We start from the raw sequence: 13,659 nt of genomic DNA, 5'->3' as shown, positions 1-13,659 counted from the left end.
TTTAAGTGCCCCAGCTACCAGATATGCCTTGAATAGCACGTATTTTCTTAGGTCCCTGTGGGTGTTTGGGCACTGTGATCAGATCATTGCCAAGACAGCAGTGCTGGTTAACAAATTTAACTCTCTGCTAAACATCTCTTTCAATTCCTGAATGCCTTGCCAGATTTCTTCCTTTGTTCCCTCTTTGCCATGGGTGGTTGTTTAGTTTTTTTAAGGCAAGGACACTGCATGCAGCACTGTTATTTCTGCATTGTTTTGTAAAAACACCATAACTGCAAAATAAGTAGAGGCAGTAACCTGGTCCATTCCAAATCAATTAGCATTTGATTTGTTGGGACATTAGAAATTGAGGTAATGTTGCCTGCTCAGTAATTAAAGTGCTCTTTATTCAGCACCACCACTCCTGTTTTTTACAGAAGGGGAGACAAGATTCAGTCTACCTGCAGGTATATGAATGAACGTGGTGCAGAGATCACATCCTCTTCACAGAGTGGGGAAAGAACAAACTGTGTTTAAACCTGTAGAGGCTGGTACTAACCTGGCAGTGAGCTCTGTAAAGCTCTCTTGTATCTGGCATATTGTACTGAAAGCAGTCTAATCTACTTATGTAAGTTCCCTGTCAGTGTGCTAGGATTAAATCTGAGTTATTGTGGTACAGAAAACATTAATTTAATTGCTGTTGCAGTACAGCATGGTTTTTCCTGACACATGTCAGTTAAAACTTTAAATGCTGCTCTATCGGTCATCTTATTTACAGTAATTGGAAGATTTAAAGCGTGGTGCAAACATTACAGTTAAGAAGTTAAAGTCTCTCAACCTGGCTAGCACTAGATTTTTAAAAATTTATATAGAATATAGCTGTGTTTTAGGAGCATGCAAGTATGGGTATGCTTCCAAGAATAGCTACTGAGGATTAACTATTCATGCAGATGCTTTCATTCTTAAGCAATGTTGTTGAGTTTTTCTTGCAGCAGGTAAGTGCAGCATTCACGGGGAACCCTTTCATAATTTGAAGTAAGAAAGTGCACATGAAGTGTCAGATGAAAAGCTCAGGAGGGTAGAACTTTGCAGGACAAGCTGTGTAGTTTGTTGTATGGCTGAAGACCTCCCCCCTCCTCTTTTTTCCTCAAATGAACACAAGTTAAAATCTTCTATTTTAAACTACCTCTTCCCTGTGTTGTGTCCCAGCCACTTTCTGGACTCTGTGGGATGACTTGAGTGGATGGTTTTCCCCCGGGGTTGGCATGTGGTGTCCTCACTGCTCCCCATCCTTTGTGTTTGAGAACTGCTCCTCTCCACGTTAATTACAAACTTGGAAATCAGACCACCATTTTGTTAGATATTCCTAGAGAAAAATCATCCACGTGCATTTGATGCTGTGGAAGGAAAATAGAAGCAGAGAGTTGGGCAGTTGTGTTTGTGTGATACTGAAGATGTGCTGTGCTGCAGATGGAGAGGACAGATCCACATCTGCTGAGTCAGGAAGTGACTTGGACCCTTTCTGTGACTGTACAGTGACAGCAGTGCCAGCACACAGAGCAAGCCCCAGGGCTCACAGAATGAAGGGGTTTTGGAGAGGGAGGGCAGAGAAGTCTCGGGCTGGGAAGTGCTGTTATGGAAAGCCTGAACTGCAGATGGCTTGAAAAACACTTCTGTGGGGAGATGTGGATTTTAGATCTGGAGCTGGATGTGGCTTGGAGAAGCAACCCTGAACTCTGATTACAGGCAGTCTGCCGTCATCAAAAATGTTGCTTTAACCCCTCTGTCTCTACGCTTACATTGGGCATTTCTGTCTTCCTAGGCACTGCCAGGCCTTGCACACGATCTTGGCTAAGTAATAACGATTGCCAACATTTTCAGAGGGCTCCTGTGTCAAATACTGTGGAAGCTAGAGAGGCAGAAGGAAAAGCAGAAATCTATGGAAGCCTTCAAGGCTTTTACGTTGAGTCAGAAACTAGAAAGGACATCTGTACAGTGCAGTGTAGTTAACCCAGCCCGAGTCCCAGTCCTGTCCTACAGAGGCAGCAGAGAGGAGAAACCTTTACCCAGATAAAAGTGGAATTAATACAAGGATTTTGTTAACTTGTGAATTGAGTCAGATATGCTAGCTTCTGACAGAGGGACTTTTTTGAATTCAGAGGCAGGCAGTTAGTTGACCTTCAGCAAATGTAGAGACCTTATTTCTTGTTTTCTTAGGTGTGTTGGTGTGGGGGAAAAACTTCTGTGACAGAAGGAGACATCTGCTTAAATGTCTCCCATATCACTGTCCTGGATGTTGCCAGTTCTTCTGAATGCTTCTAAATGGTAGTCATAAAACATTGTGGTGATGCTAATTTTGGAAATAGGGTGCATCACCAAACTTGTGTCACTGTGTATCTTAATAAACCATTTTATTATTACATGATAGTTACATGATCTTGCTCCTAGTATTCTAGTAGTATTATGTTTTAATTCAGTGGATTTTTTTCCTCTTTTTTTCTGTAAGTTAGAAGGTCATTGTAACCTTTTGTAGCTTTTTGTGTACCATCTGATTTTTAACCATCAGTGGGTGTCAAGCTGCTTGGATCCAATGCTTTAGCAGATAAACAAATTTGGAAACTCTAAGAATGAGTCATATTAACCGGTGTCACTCTCCCCAGTGCTATGCACCTCTTGCTCTTTCCTTCTTCCTTAGAGGCACAGTTAAGGTATCCTGGGCTTTAATTATTGACTCAGCGTCTCTGAAGATGCAAAAGCAGAGCTGGTTCTCTAGATGGATTTCTGGAATGTAGCACATCTTTTGGTGAAATATCTTGAGTATCTTTAATGAGGATGAAAACTTAAATATGCTTAGATACTTGCTAGCTCCTTCTTTTTCCTCTCCTCCCTCATATCAGTTTCTGTGCTCCTTTCCCTGCCACATGGGGTTGGGGTGGGAACCAGCTGCTGTCTAAGCACAGGGCTGATGCCCAGAGTCCAGGCACATTCCTTTTGAGTACAGCACCTTGCTCTTTGACCTGTACGTGATTTTATTTATTTATCAATAAAATATTTAAGCAGTGGCACTGTTTCTTCAGGTAGCTCCCTGTGAACTCCTGCATTCTGGGAGCAGAGATTGTCCCTGTATACTGTATACTAGATGTGGAAATACAATACAGAAAGCTGTGCATTAACACCTGGGCAGCACTCTGTATTTTAATAACACTTCCCTTGTGACTGCCTGTGGAATGTGTTGTAAGGGTGCTGCTGTTTGGCTTCAGCCACACCGTCCTCCTTGGGGCTCTTCAAATGTCTGGCAAGTGATAGCACTAAATTTTGCAGTGTAAATAAATACAACCCAGCTCTGTAGATAAGAGATCAGCACAGAGGTTAATTGGCATCCTGTGCTCATCTGAAAACAGTCCCTGATATGCTTCTGCAGTGCTGAAGCAGTTGCAAATGGCATCTCTCACTGCACCTCCCTGGCTAAAGGCAGGAGTGATTGGGAGTGTGGAGCATGGCGAGGAGGATGCTGTGCTGCAGCTCTCTGTGTGAGGACTGCCCTGGGGTCTGTCCCTCTCTGCCATGGCATGATTCGTGCCAGCTCCAAAATGGGAAGTAGCCCAAGGCTGCTGCTGAGCTAACAGCTTCTGCTCCTCGTCAGGGCCAGCAGCGTTGACAGAGTGCTGTGTGGGTGGGTGCTGCTTAGGGGACTGGAAATAGCATCTCAGCTTGGCACTGTATTGGGCAAGCCCAGGTGGGGAGTTGATGCTAAGTAAATGCTGGGCAGTAACTGCCTACAGAGTGCTCATCTGCCCGTATAGACAAATTCTGAGACTTAAACTCAGCATCTGTTCAGTTCAAGCAAGAAAACAGATGTTTAATAGGTATTTCCACACTGTTTTATCTTGAAAGTGCAAATCAATCCCAACTGTCAAAGTACTTTGCTCTCAGTAAGCTTTCTGCACATCTTTCCTAAAACATAGAAAATGTCTTAATTTAATGTCTCCTGTAGATTACTTGAGTTTCTGTATGTATGTAATTAAGCTGTCATGGTTAAATGTATGCAAGCTGGTGTTTGAAAGGAATACAGTTCCTGTATGTTTTTAGGGTTCAAACAAGGAATGGGGAATAGTCAGAATATGTAAATAAATTCTTTTTTGTTTTGAAATAATTTCTGAGTTGTAGGCTTCTGCAATCTATCACTTTGGTTTTGAGTATAAGATTCTAGAGAAGCTCCTGTAATTCTCACTGACAGGTTTTTTGTGCCTGGTGGGGACTGTACACAAGTGCTGAACAACCATTACCTGGGAGATGCCCTCACCCACCCTTTTCCCTGCTGTCTGAAAATGCCCACTTCATGAGAGAAAGAAGGCATCACCTTCCTACTGTGGTGTGGGCTTGGGGTTTTTCTGTGTTTACTTCATGAACGTGGTGGTTGTCACTGGTCTCACTAACTAATGCAACTGCTTTTTAATTCCTGCTTTCTGCAGTATTTTCAGTATGCTGCTGAGTTCATTCAAGGGATGCTGGTAAATCTGTTGAGGCATGCAGTCTTCTGATTTCCCCCTCTCCTAGCCTGCCAGGATGAGCTCCTGAGCTCCAACAGCATCCTTCTGCAGTAACTTGAGTTGTGGGGGAGTGAGGAACCCCTTCCTTGCTGAGAAACTGTGGTCTTGAGAATTACACATTCCATAAACGGATATTAAAATATACAATATGTGTTTTCCAGTAGCTCAGTAATTATCTAGAAAGGTATTACTTTTGCTAGCTTCACAATTTTATATGTAAAGTGTGTTGCCTTGACCATTCATTTTATGGGAAGAGGAGAGGGATAGTACAAATATGGCTTTTCAGTCAGCAGAAGAAAGGCTTAAATGATGATGCAGTAGAACTGGTAAGGGTGGTGGTGGGAAATACTTGTTTTCTGTAACTTCCCAAGGTTTGCAGAAGTGTGTTCTGTAAACTCACATTTGATTAGCTTTCATTCACTTGTTTTGGTAATTGGTGCTGAAAGAGGTGTGTAGAGTTGTTGATACTTGCATGTTTCTCATGTGCTTGTTTCTTTACTGCCCCAGAAATCAGTTGATGTATTTAAATGACAGAAAAAAAAGTGCTTCTGAACTTTCAGTATGTTCTGGCTTTCTTACAGGCTGGTCCAGGGACCATCATCATGGCTTCAGGAGTCCAGGATTTTAACAGAACAGAATCTGACAGACTGAATGAGATCAAAGGTCACCTGGAAATAGCCTTACTGGAAAAACACTTTTTACGTAAGTATAAAATGCTCTGTGGAGAAGAAGGGCTTAAGCCTTCTTAAACAATGTTTCTCTAACTGTAGAAGTTGGCATCAGAATTTTGAGGTGTGCTGATGTGCAGATAACACGTGGGCTTATTCTTCCCTAATAAGAACTAAAAAGCATTCCCAGGGTTTCTGGGTCACTTGAGTATTTTTTTCTTCATTGCATTCCTCACAACATAATTACTGTGAGACAAAAGCTGCTTAGTTGAAGTCTTGATGTTGACATCTGCAGGTTATCTTAGAACTCAGTCAACCTTAATTTGCCTGCAATAGATGTTTTTCTTTCTAGTAGTAATTGCTAAGAAGAGATTTCTGAAGGGGGAGACCAGTTCATTTTCTTGGCAGCTGTTTCAACAAATAATGCATCTTAAAACACGTCTCTTAACATTATATGAATTATTTGTAAGTGGTGTGAGAAATACAGAGAAGAGTGTAGATTTCAAGTGTTAGTTGTTTGGGTTTATGTTTATATATATGTATGTATGTGTGTATAATGAGAAAAAGTTGTCATTCATGGCTAGAAGCAGCTGCAAGATTTTGGGGATTTTATCACAGCAGGTCTGAACGGTTGACTTTTAAGACAGGATAGTTAAAAACAGAAAAATGGAAAACAAAATAAGTTGATAGAAGTAGAGATCTTTGTAACAATCCAATGAGAATTCTTTCTCAGTTGCTTCCCAAAATGGCCATTTTAATATTTTGGTTTTGAACTTCAGAATATGAGGGTTGTTTTTATTTGTTCAGAGCTTGTCACATATTTTCTGAGGGGTAGAAATAACAAGACTATAGATTCTATTCAATTTCTGGACTATAATCCAATGACAAGATTTACATTTTCATCTTCAGCATGTTCTCAAGGATTTGTCATTAATTTTCTGTGACTTGTTTTTCACTTAGCAATATTTCTTTGATATGTTTTGCCCCCCATGTGAATAAGAGGGAGGCCTGATAAAGGAGACTGGGCAGGAATTTATAACAAGCTGCTATCAACTTCCACTGATACCTGGAAGAGGTATCATGCTTGGAATGTCAAGCAAAAATTGAAAGATCTGTTTGACTTGCCTTGTTAGTTTCAGTGATTTACTTGATTTTTATTTAACTGTTCAGAACAGAGTTACCATGTGCTCCTTCCATCCCCAAGGATACATTGCTTAAGCTCCTGTTATCCAGCTGTTTTTTAAACTAGAGGGGGCACATGCAATTTCTTGCTGCAATCTAATGTGCAGCAGAAACAGTAGGACTTACCAGAACTGATTTCTGATAGGGCTCCGAGGCACTTCCAGGGCTGCTGAATTCCTTCTCCTTCTTAGTATGTTCTTACAGTAACTAAATGGGGCGCAAAGGTTTGTGAGTATTGGTAGTCTTTAAGTTTCTGCTGTAATTTGAAAACCTTCTGATCAACTGTTACCCCTTGTAGCTGAATCATTTTTCCTTTGCACCGAGCTTTGTAGTAAACTCCAAGGTGAAGGATAAAGAAATTCACCCATCTGTGTAAACTTTGAGCAGATGGTTGGGGGTTCCGGCCAGCTGGGTGGCTTGAGTCAGCTGGGGGTGTCTCCAGCCATCACCTCTTCACCAAAGCCTGACGATTGCTGTAGCTGAAATTACAGGGTTGTCCTGACAAATTGGTTGTAACTCTGTCCATAAGAACAAGAATAAGAATCATAAACTGGTTGAGAAATAAGTGAGATAAAGCTTATCCCTTATTTGGCCACATTCCATTCAAAATTTTGGGATTAAATAGGTCACCATGTTTGGCAGCTGGAGTGAAGTAGGAGTTCAGCTTTTGCGTATGGCTCCTGCATTCTTATCTTTTCTTTTTCCTTCTCTTTGAGTTATTATTTTGGGCTTTTTTGATACTAGAAATGCTTCATTATTGTTTTCTTCCCAAAAGTGAACTAATGGTGTGCAGAAAAACATTCTGAAATGTGCAGTTTGTTTACTTCAGTTTGCCCTTGGAAGAAAGCCTGGTCATTACTTTCTTAAAATCCTATTGCTGCAGTAGGTGTTTTTTAGGAAGGCTAGTTGCTCTGCAGTATTTCCATACTATTTTTAACTATGGAATTCCTTAAGGACACCTTGCTATGATTGTGTTTTTGCATGAACTGTTTGCCACGTTCACTTACTCCGTTTCCTCCAGCTGGGCATGCAAAAATCAAAGCAATTGCTAGTTAGTGAGGGAAATATCTAAGGTTTCATGCATTTGCTTTTTAATGTGCTGAAGTTCCACTTGTTATCAGCTTGATTCTGACTGGTTTCTTTTTTTGGCCTCTTCTATGCTTTTATTTGTATTGGTGTGTCATTAGCCAGGAGGTTTAAGGAGGAGAGATTTCCTCTCAGCTGTCCATCATGTGTAATGTATACATGCATTACACAGCTGCAAGTCCATGTGGGTCTGTAATTGCAGGTGCCCAGCTAAAGTTTTTCTCTAAATTCCATTCAGCCATTAGTAGGCGCAAGCAATAGGTGCAGTTTGGCTGAGTAGTTAATGCAGTGAAACACATCCCAAACCTAACTGTAGCCTCTACAAGCTGCAGAGGAAATCCAAAGCAAGTAGGTATGGAGACAAACTGTTGTCTGTAAGGGGAAGATATCTTCATCTGAGATGCCAGATGAATCTCCTCTTTAGCAAAGAGGTAATCTAAATACCCGCAGATGGGAAGATGGAGCGGAGTCGCTTAGTGTGTGCAGAGCTGTAAATGTGAATAAAGCATGTCTGGAAATGCAAGGGGTTTAAGCTGTGGGCTGACAGGAGGATGAAGCATGTGGACAAAGGGATCTTGGATAATGTCTTAAGCAAGGGGGAGGGATCATCTGATTCTCGCAGCCAAAGGGGCTAAATTTGCTTTTCTTGTCTGTGTGGAAACGGTCTTAACCTCTTTGATCTAGTGGCTCATTCTGAGCCTTATTATAGGGATGCTGAAAATGTGCCTGTTGGGTTTGTGGTATTGGTGTGGGTTCCTGCAGAAAAAGTCTTGGAAAAACAGCTGAATGATAAGTGCAGAGAGCTTGGTCTGCCGGAGTTTCCAGTGCATGTGGACGGAAAAAGCTTTGTCTTGGAGCTGTGACAGGGACTTTCTGTTATTATAGCCTGGTTTTCAATACAAGTGAACACCTCTTTGGACTAATTGAGGGCTCAGTTTGGGAAGGCAGCTACTGACCCAGGGCAGTTAGATTGATATGTTAAGTTTAGTAGTGGTTTTAGTGTTTCCATTTCAAAACCTAGTTGTATCTTAACAAAAAATAAACTTGTGCTTGCTGCTCTTGCATTTGAAAGACGAAACAACCCACAAAACAGTCTTTCCGCTTTTACATCTCTTCTGTTTGAGGTAAACACCTTGCATCCTGTTACTTCCTGTGCCTGCTTATAGAGGGCAGTTTTGGAGATATCAGCACTCTGGTCCTGGTGCCACAAGGTGCTTTGTAAGCACACATACATCCTGTGGTTTACATGAAGTATTAGCTAATTCTCATTCAAGGGTGTTCAAGCCTTTTGCAATGCGGAATTCAGCAGCTCAGGGAAGACTAGTCGGTAGCAGCAGATGAGAGTGAGCAAACCAGGTGACTGTTAGAGAAGAGGGTTAGTCATGAACTGGTAAATCAAAGGAAACTCACATGAGGATGAGGAATACTGGAAGGAAACAAAATCCTTTCCCACAAGGGTTTTCACATTACACTCCATACAGCAGGAGTCTTTAAGGTCTTACCAAACCGGTGGTTTCAGTCATTATGTTTATACCACATGACAAAAGAAGTTGGGATTATGCTGCTTTCCCACTGAAATTTCTGCTCTGGTACACTGTTCATCCTCATGTGCCTTTTTGAACCATTTATGTGACTAACTCTGCAATATTTTCTCTGGCTCCCACTTTCTGGTGTAAATGATCTGATGATTTTTTGTAAGAACAACCTAGCAGAATACTGACCTCATGGAAGTAGAGCTCTAGAAAACCATACATGATTCTCAGGCAGAACTGGAATGTTAGAAAGTGTTAAATGTCGGAGACCAAGTGTGTGCTGGTGATTGTGACCAGCAAAAGACCTATGCTGAAAAGTCCAGCTCTGTACAGAAATGTTAGTACCTCCTCAAACAGTCCCAGTAATTGTCCAGTTACCAGCTGTGTCAAAATACCTTTGGTGTAATTTCTTCTGATGTGAGGGTCACACCAGCTGCAGTAGCAGAGCTAGAGAAGAGCAGAAGAATAGATTCACTGCATTGGTTTTGCTTTTTTCTTACTGATCTAGTAGCCTGTAATCTGAACCTTATGTTAAGAAACCTTGAAGCAGAGTTTAGAGCTGATTTGAGCTGATTTACATAGCAGATGAAGACCCTGGCAAGAGAGTAAGCAGCTGTTGTGTTTTTTTGAGAGACCCATATACCAGCTGTGGGCCGTAATAGCCATTCCTCGCCACATGGTCAGCCCTTGGCCAAGGGATCCTGGTGCTGCACTGTGGGCTCTAAAATAAGGTGTGCTGATGCTGGTGAGCCCTGAGGGTGCTGTGGCACTGGAGCTTACCTGGAGTTTCTCACATCCTTTACTCCTTCATCTAATCTTCCTTTCTTTCAGTTTAAAATCCTGGACTCCCTAGCACTAAAAAGGTGTCTCTGGGAGATTTACCTGTCTCTTTTGAGATTGTAGAGTTCCTCTGATGAGGACTGGTTTGCCTGTGGTGACTGGTGGGAGATCCTGAGTGTTTATCCTGGGCATCCACAGATGCTGCAGTAAATATATGTGAGTCCAGGCTTTTCTGTAGAGCTGTCTCTTCACCAGAGCTGCTCTCATTTGTTTATTAACAAATTTCAAAGTTTTTCTGGGTCTGACTTATGACTGAGAGACTTCTCAAAAACTACAGAAAGTTTCTTAAGAGGTATGGAAAGGTTTTGCTTATACCCAGAGATACTTACATTATATACCATGTATAGTGACTTAATTTCTAGCCTTCCTGGACAAAGAAAAAAAACCCTCCAAAACTCAGGCTTCATTTTCCTGGAAACATTGGAGGAGACACTCATGAGCAGTGTAGAGCACTTGTTTGGGGTTTAAGAGGCCTCAATACAGACTAATGAGCCTTCGGATCTCCATTTCTTATCTTCAAGGACTCTGTTCTGACTGGTGGAGGAGATAGGTTGGGCTTTTGCTCGCTCTCAACTTGGCTTCCAAGAGCATGAGGTTCCTGAGACCAGGGGAGAGGGAAAGGATGTGACTCCATCTCAGTACAGCAGGAGGCTGGAGTCCTGGGCTGATCCTTGGTCTGAGCCTGGCTTGTGCAGTCTGCCCTTGTCATTGCATGAAGCATGTACTTGATGATGTAGGTGATGATGCCTGAATGCTGGAGGATCTCTTATTGTCACACCGCCTTGTCATGGGACTGATGAACCAAAATGCAGCACAGTGCTCAGAGGGATGTACTGTTTGAGCTCCTCTGGAGCCTTGAACAGATACCACCTACACAGTGTGTTATGTACATGGGCTGTGCTTGTTTCTGCCTTTTTTGTGTGCCCAGCTTGGCTTCATGAATTGCAGAGAGGGTGTGAAAACCCAGGCAGAGCAATGGTCAGCACTGTTGTGCCTCTCCTTTTGTGTAATTGGGATGGAGATTTTGGGAGCCCCACGTGGAACCTGCATTTCCTTGCTCAGCTTAGTAACACAAAAGCCTTGGAAGAGCCTGCTGCTATTCCTAAGCCAGACGTTATTTCAACATTTATAGACAGTTTCACTTCTGCCAAAACCAGAGAGTGAAAACCATTCCTGCAATAAAGACAACATTTTTGCAGCTCTGTGTATTTTAGGTGGGTTTTGCAACACTTCTGGCATTTTTATTCTCTGAAATTTCTGTAAATTCATAGAGCAGCACTATTTTTCGTGACTTTTTAAACTGACCTTTTAAGTGTATGTAGCAATAGCAAACTTTCCACTTGATGTTTTGAGAAGGGGATCTGTCTCAGTAGGCTATATTTTCAGGAAGTGTAATTTAAAATCTTTCCATAATGAAGAGGAAATGATCCAACTCTGTGTCTGTTACAACATGATAATGCTCCACTGAAAGCACTAAAGGTAAATGTAAAGCTACTAATTGGTAGTTAGCATAACTATTTTGTACGAGCCTTAGCAATGGCATCTTAGTTCTTTCTAACCTCATCCACTCCAAGTAGGACATAGCAGGAATGGTGAGAGAGGAGACTGGAACAGTTTGCACAGAGGAAGAAGACTTTGTCAAATATGATGTGTTTTGTAAATCGGTCTTCCTCATCACATGGAAGAGAACACTTGATATTAAACTCTTGCTGTTAAGGTGAGGAGAATAGTACCAGGGAGTATTAACTGACTGAGAGAGGATGATGGTTCAGACTCTGCCTTCCCTCCACTGTCTCTGGATCAGCGTTGGCTTATTTCCTGTCAGCAGAGCAGGAGCCCATTCTGCTCCCTGCCATGTAGGCGTATGCAAAGAGACTCAAAAGCTGGTCCTCTAAAGCTCTGCTTAGTGTGAGTACTGGAGCAGGAGCTCTATCTTTGAAAGAGTAAAGAGAGGCACAAAAGAATGATGGAAGCAAAACAAAGTAAAAAGCAATTGTTTAACTGCCAAACCTGTGTTAAAGTTTTTAAAAGGAAATTGTCATGACTGGTTCTGAATAGGACAGGTCACTTCTTTGTTTTGATGTGTGCAGACTTAGCTGGAGGAGGGTGCTATTGAAAATGTGGGGTTTATATTTATCTGTTTCACCCCTCCACTCTACCAAAATGCCTATATAAAACAGGGCAGAGAGAGGAAAGGTTGTGCACTCAGTAAAGATACTAATCTTTAATGATTCTGTCTGCCTTTTGGCTTTTTATGACACCAATATCCCTATTAGAAAATCTTTTTTGCTATGTTTTCTGTATGAACAATTAATGCAAACAAGCAAGAAGCCTGACCACAAGGGAAAAGCTATTAAATTGACAAATCAAGGTGTTCACAAATGCAAAAGAGGGGGGAAAAAAAAAAAAGGCAGAATTCTTCCAGACCGCTGGTTGTCCAGCTCTAGAAGAGCTATGGAGAACAAGAATGCTGGTATCCATTTTGACAAAGAACATTTCTAGGTTCTTCCTTCATAAAATCCCAAGAGTAATCCTCCGAAGCAGGGAGCTTTGGGATTCCCAAGTGAAGTGTGGAAGTCCCAAGCGTGAAGGACGACATGAATTAAGGGGTGACTTAAAGAAGAAAGGACAGTTAATAAAGTGGAGCTGCAAGAGTGATGGCTTAAATAAGCACTTTGCCAAGTATCAGGCATGCAAAGAAGTAGAATATCTCACAATGTCTGGGATCGAAGGATAATGTTTTATCTGAAATCTTTCGGGTAGATTTATGGTAAGTTCTTTGGCAATCTCCATGGTTCTCAAGTCACTGATGGAAAAAACATATGCCCTGGAGGAGGAGAATCACGGATTAGAAGAAGAACAGGTAACAAATAGTGCGCAATTAAGCTGTATGTAGTTATAGCTATGAATTGTGTACATGTCTTCAGAGGAGTATGTAAATTGCAGAGTAAGTGTAAGCAGGAAAAAAACAGGTTAGGGAATTCCATTGCTTCCTTCCTCCATCACTGCGTGTTGGTCAGACAATGTTCTTTGTTTGTCTTTGCTTTATCACAAGTGATGGAGCCGTTCCATGTCTTTCACAGCACTGCCATTTGCTGCTGGTTTTTAAGGTGAAGATTAAAAGCTCCTCAGTGTCTATGATGATAAAAGCTGATCTGTTCTCAGGCTCCTGACATTTTGCTAGCAGCGTCATACAGTCGGTTTACTTGGGACAAAGTTGACGTACTAGCTTTCCATAGGAATTGGGAGTCTGGTAAGGGTGGAAGTTGCCTGCACTGGAGACAACTCCCAGTGTCTGGCTGTATCAGCACCGCTGTTGAGATCCAGATTGAAAGTGTGTGATTGGATTTAGTATGTTTAGTAACAATTAAATAACAGACTTGAACTCCAGTAATGTTCAAAGGGTTGTAGGGAGATTTACCATGATTGACATACATGTAGAAGGGTTATTTTTGTCCTGTTGAGTACTGGTGTTTCCCCATGTAAATATGAAAGGGTGCATGCATGCTTTTTTGCTATTTCTAGTTTTTAACTCAGTTTCCTTAGATTTAACACTAAACTGAATTGGTAGCTAGAAACAGTGATTGGCAGTCTCTGGCTCTGCTCTGAAAGAAGTTTTTGGTCACTTTGTCCCAGAGGGGGATTTTGCAACATACCTGTGGGTCTAGGGAAGAAATGGTGTTACATAAAACAGTTACGATTTGCTCCCTAATCTACCTCCAATCCTGGGATTAAGGGAAACATCCGCTTTACTGCACATGCAGGGTTGAATTAGTGTCTCGGTTTTGAAAGACAGGTGTCTGCTAAGGAAGGCAGAGGCCC

The 13,659-nt window shown here is 41.7% G+C and overlaps 1 protein-coding gene across 2 annotated transcripts in view; it reads left to right on the top strand.

Moving 5' to 3' along the window:
• GRAMD4 (GRAM domain containing 4) overlaps positions 1–13,659 on the top strand; it is a 72,610-nt gene that overhangs the window by 25,137 nt on the left and 33,814 nt on the right. For both annotated transcript variants that reach the window (XM_042018270.1, XM_042018269.1), the window contains exon 3: positions 5,111–5,231. In XM_042018270.1, coding sequence (XP_041874204.1) covers positions 5,111–5,231 — 121 coding nt within the window. The remainder of the gene's footprint in view (positions 1–5,110; positions 5,232–13,659) is intronic.

This window comes from Corvus kubaryi, unplaced genomic scaffold (genome assembly GCF_017639235.1).
Source record: "Corvus kubaryi isolate FWS band 111438036 unplaced genomic scaffold, C.kubaryi_AGA036_p1.0 137, whole genome shotgun sequence".
NCBI lineage: Eukaryota > Metazoa > Chordata > Aves > Passeriformes > Corvidae > Corvus > Corvus kubaryi.
Note: the sequence above shows the minus strand (reverse complement) of the source record. Positions and strands in the feature narration are given on the sequence as shown.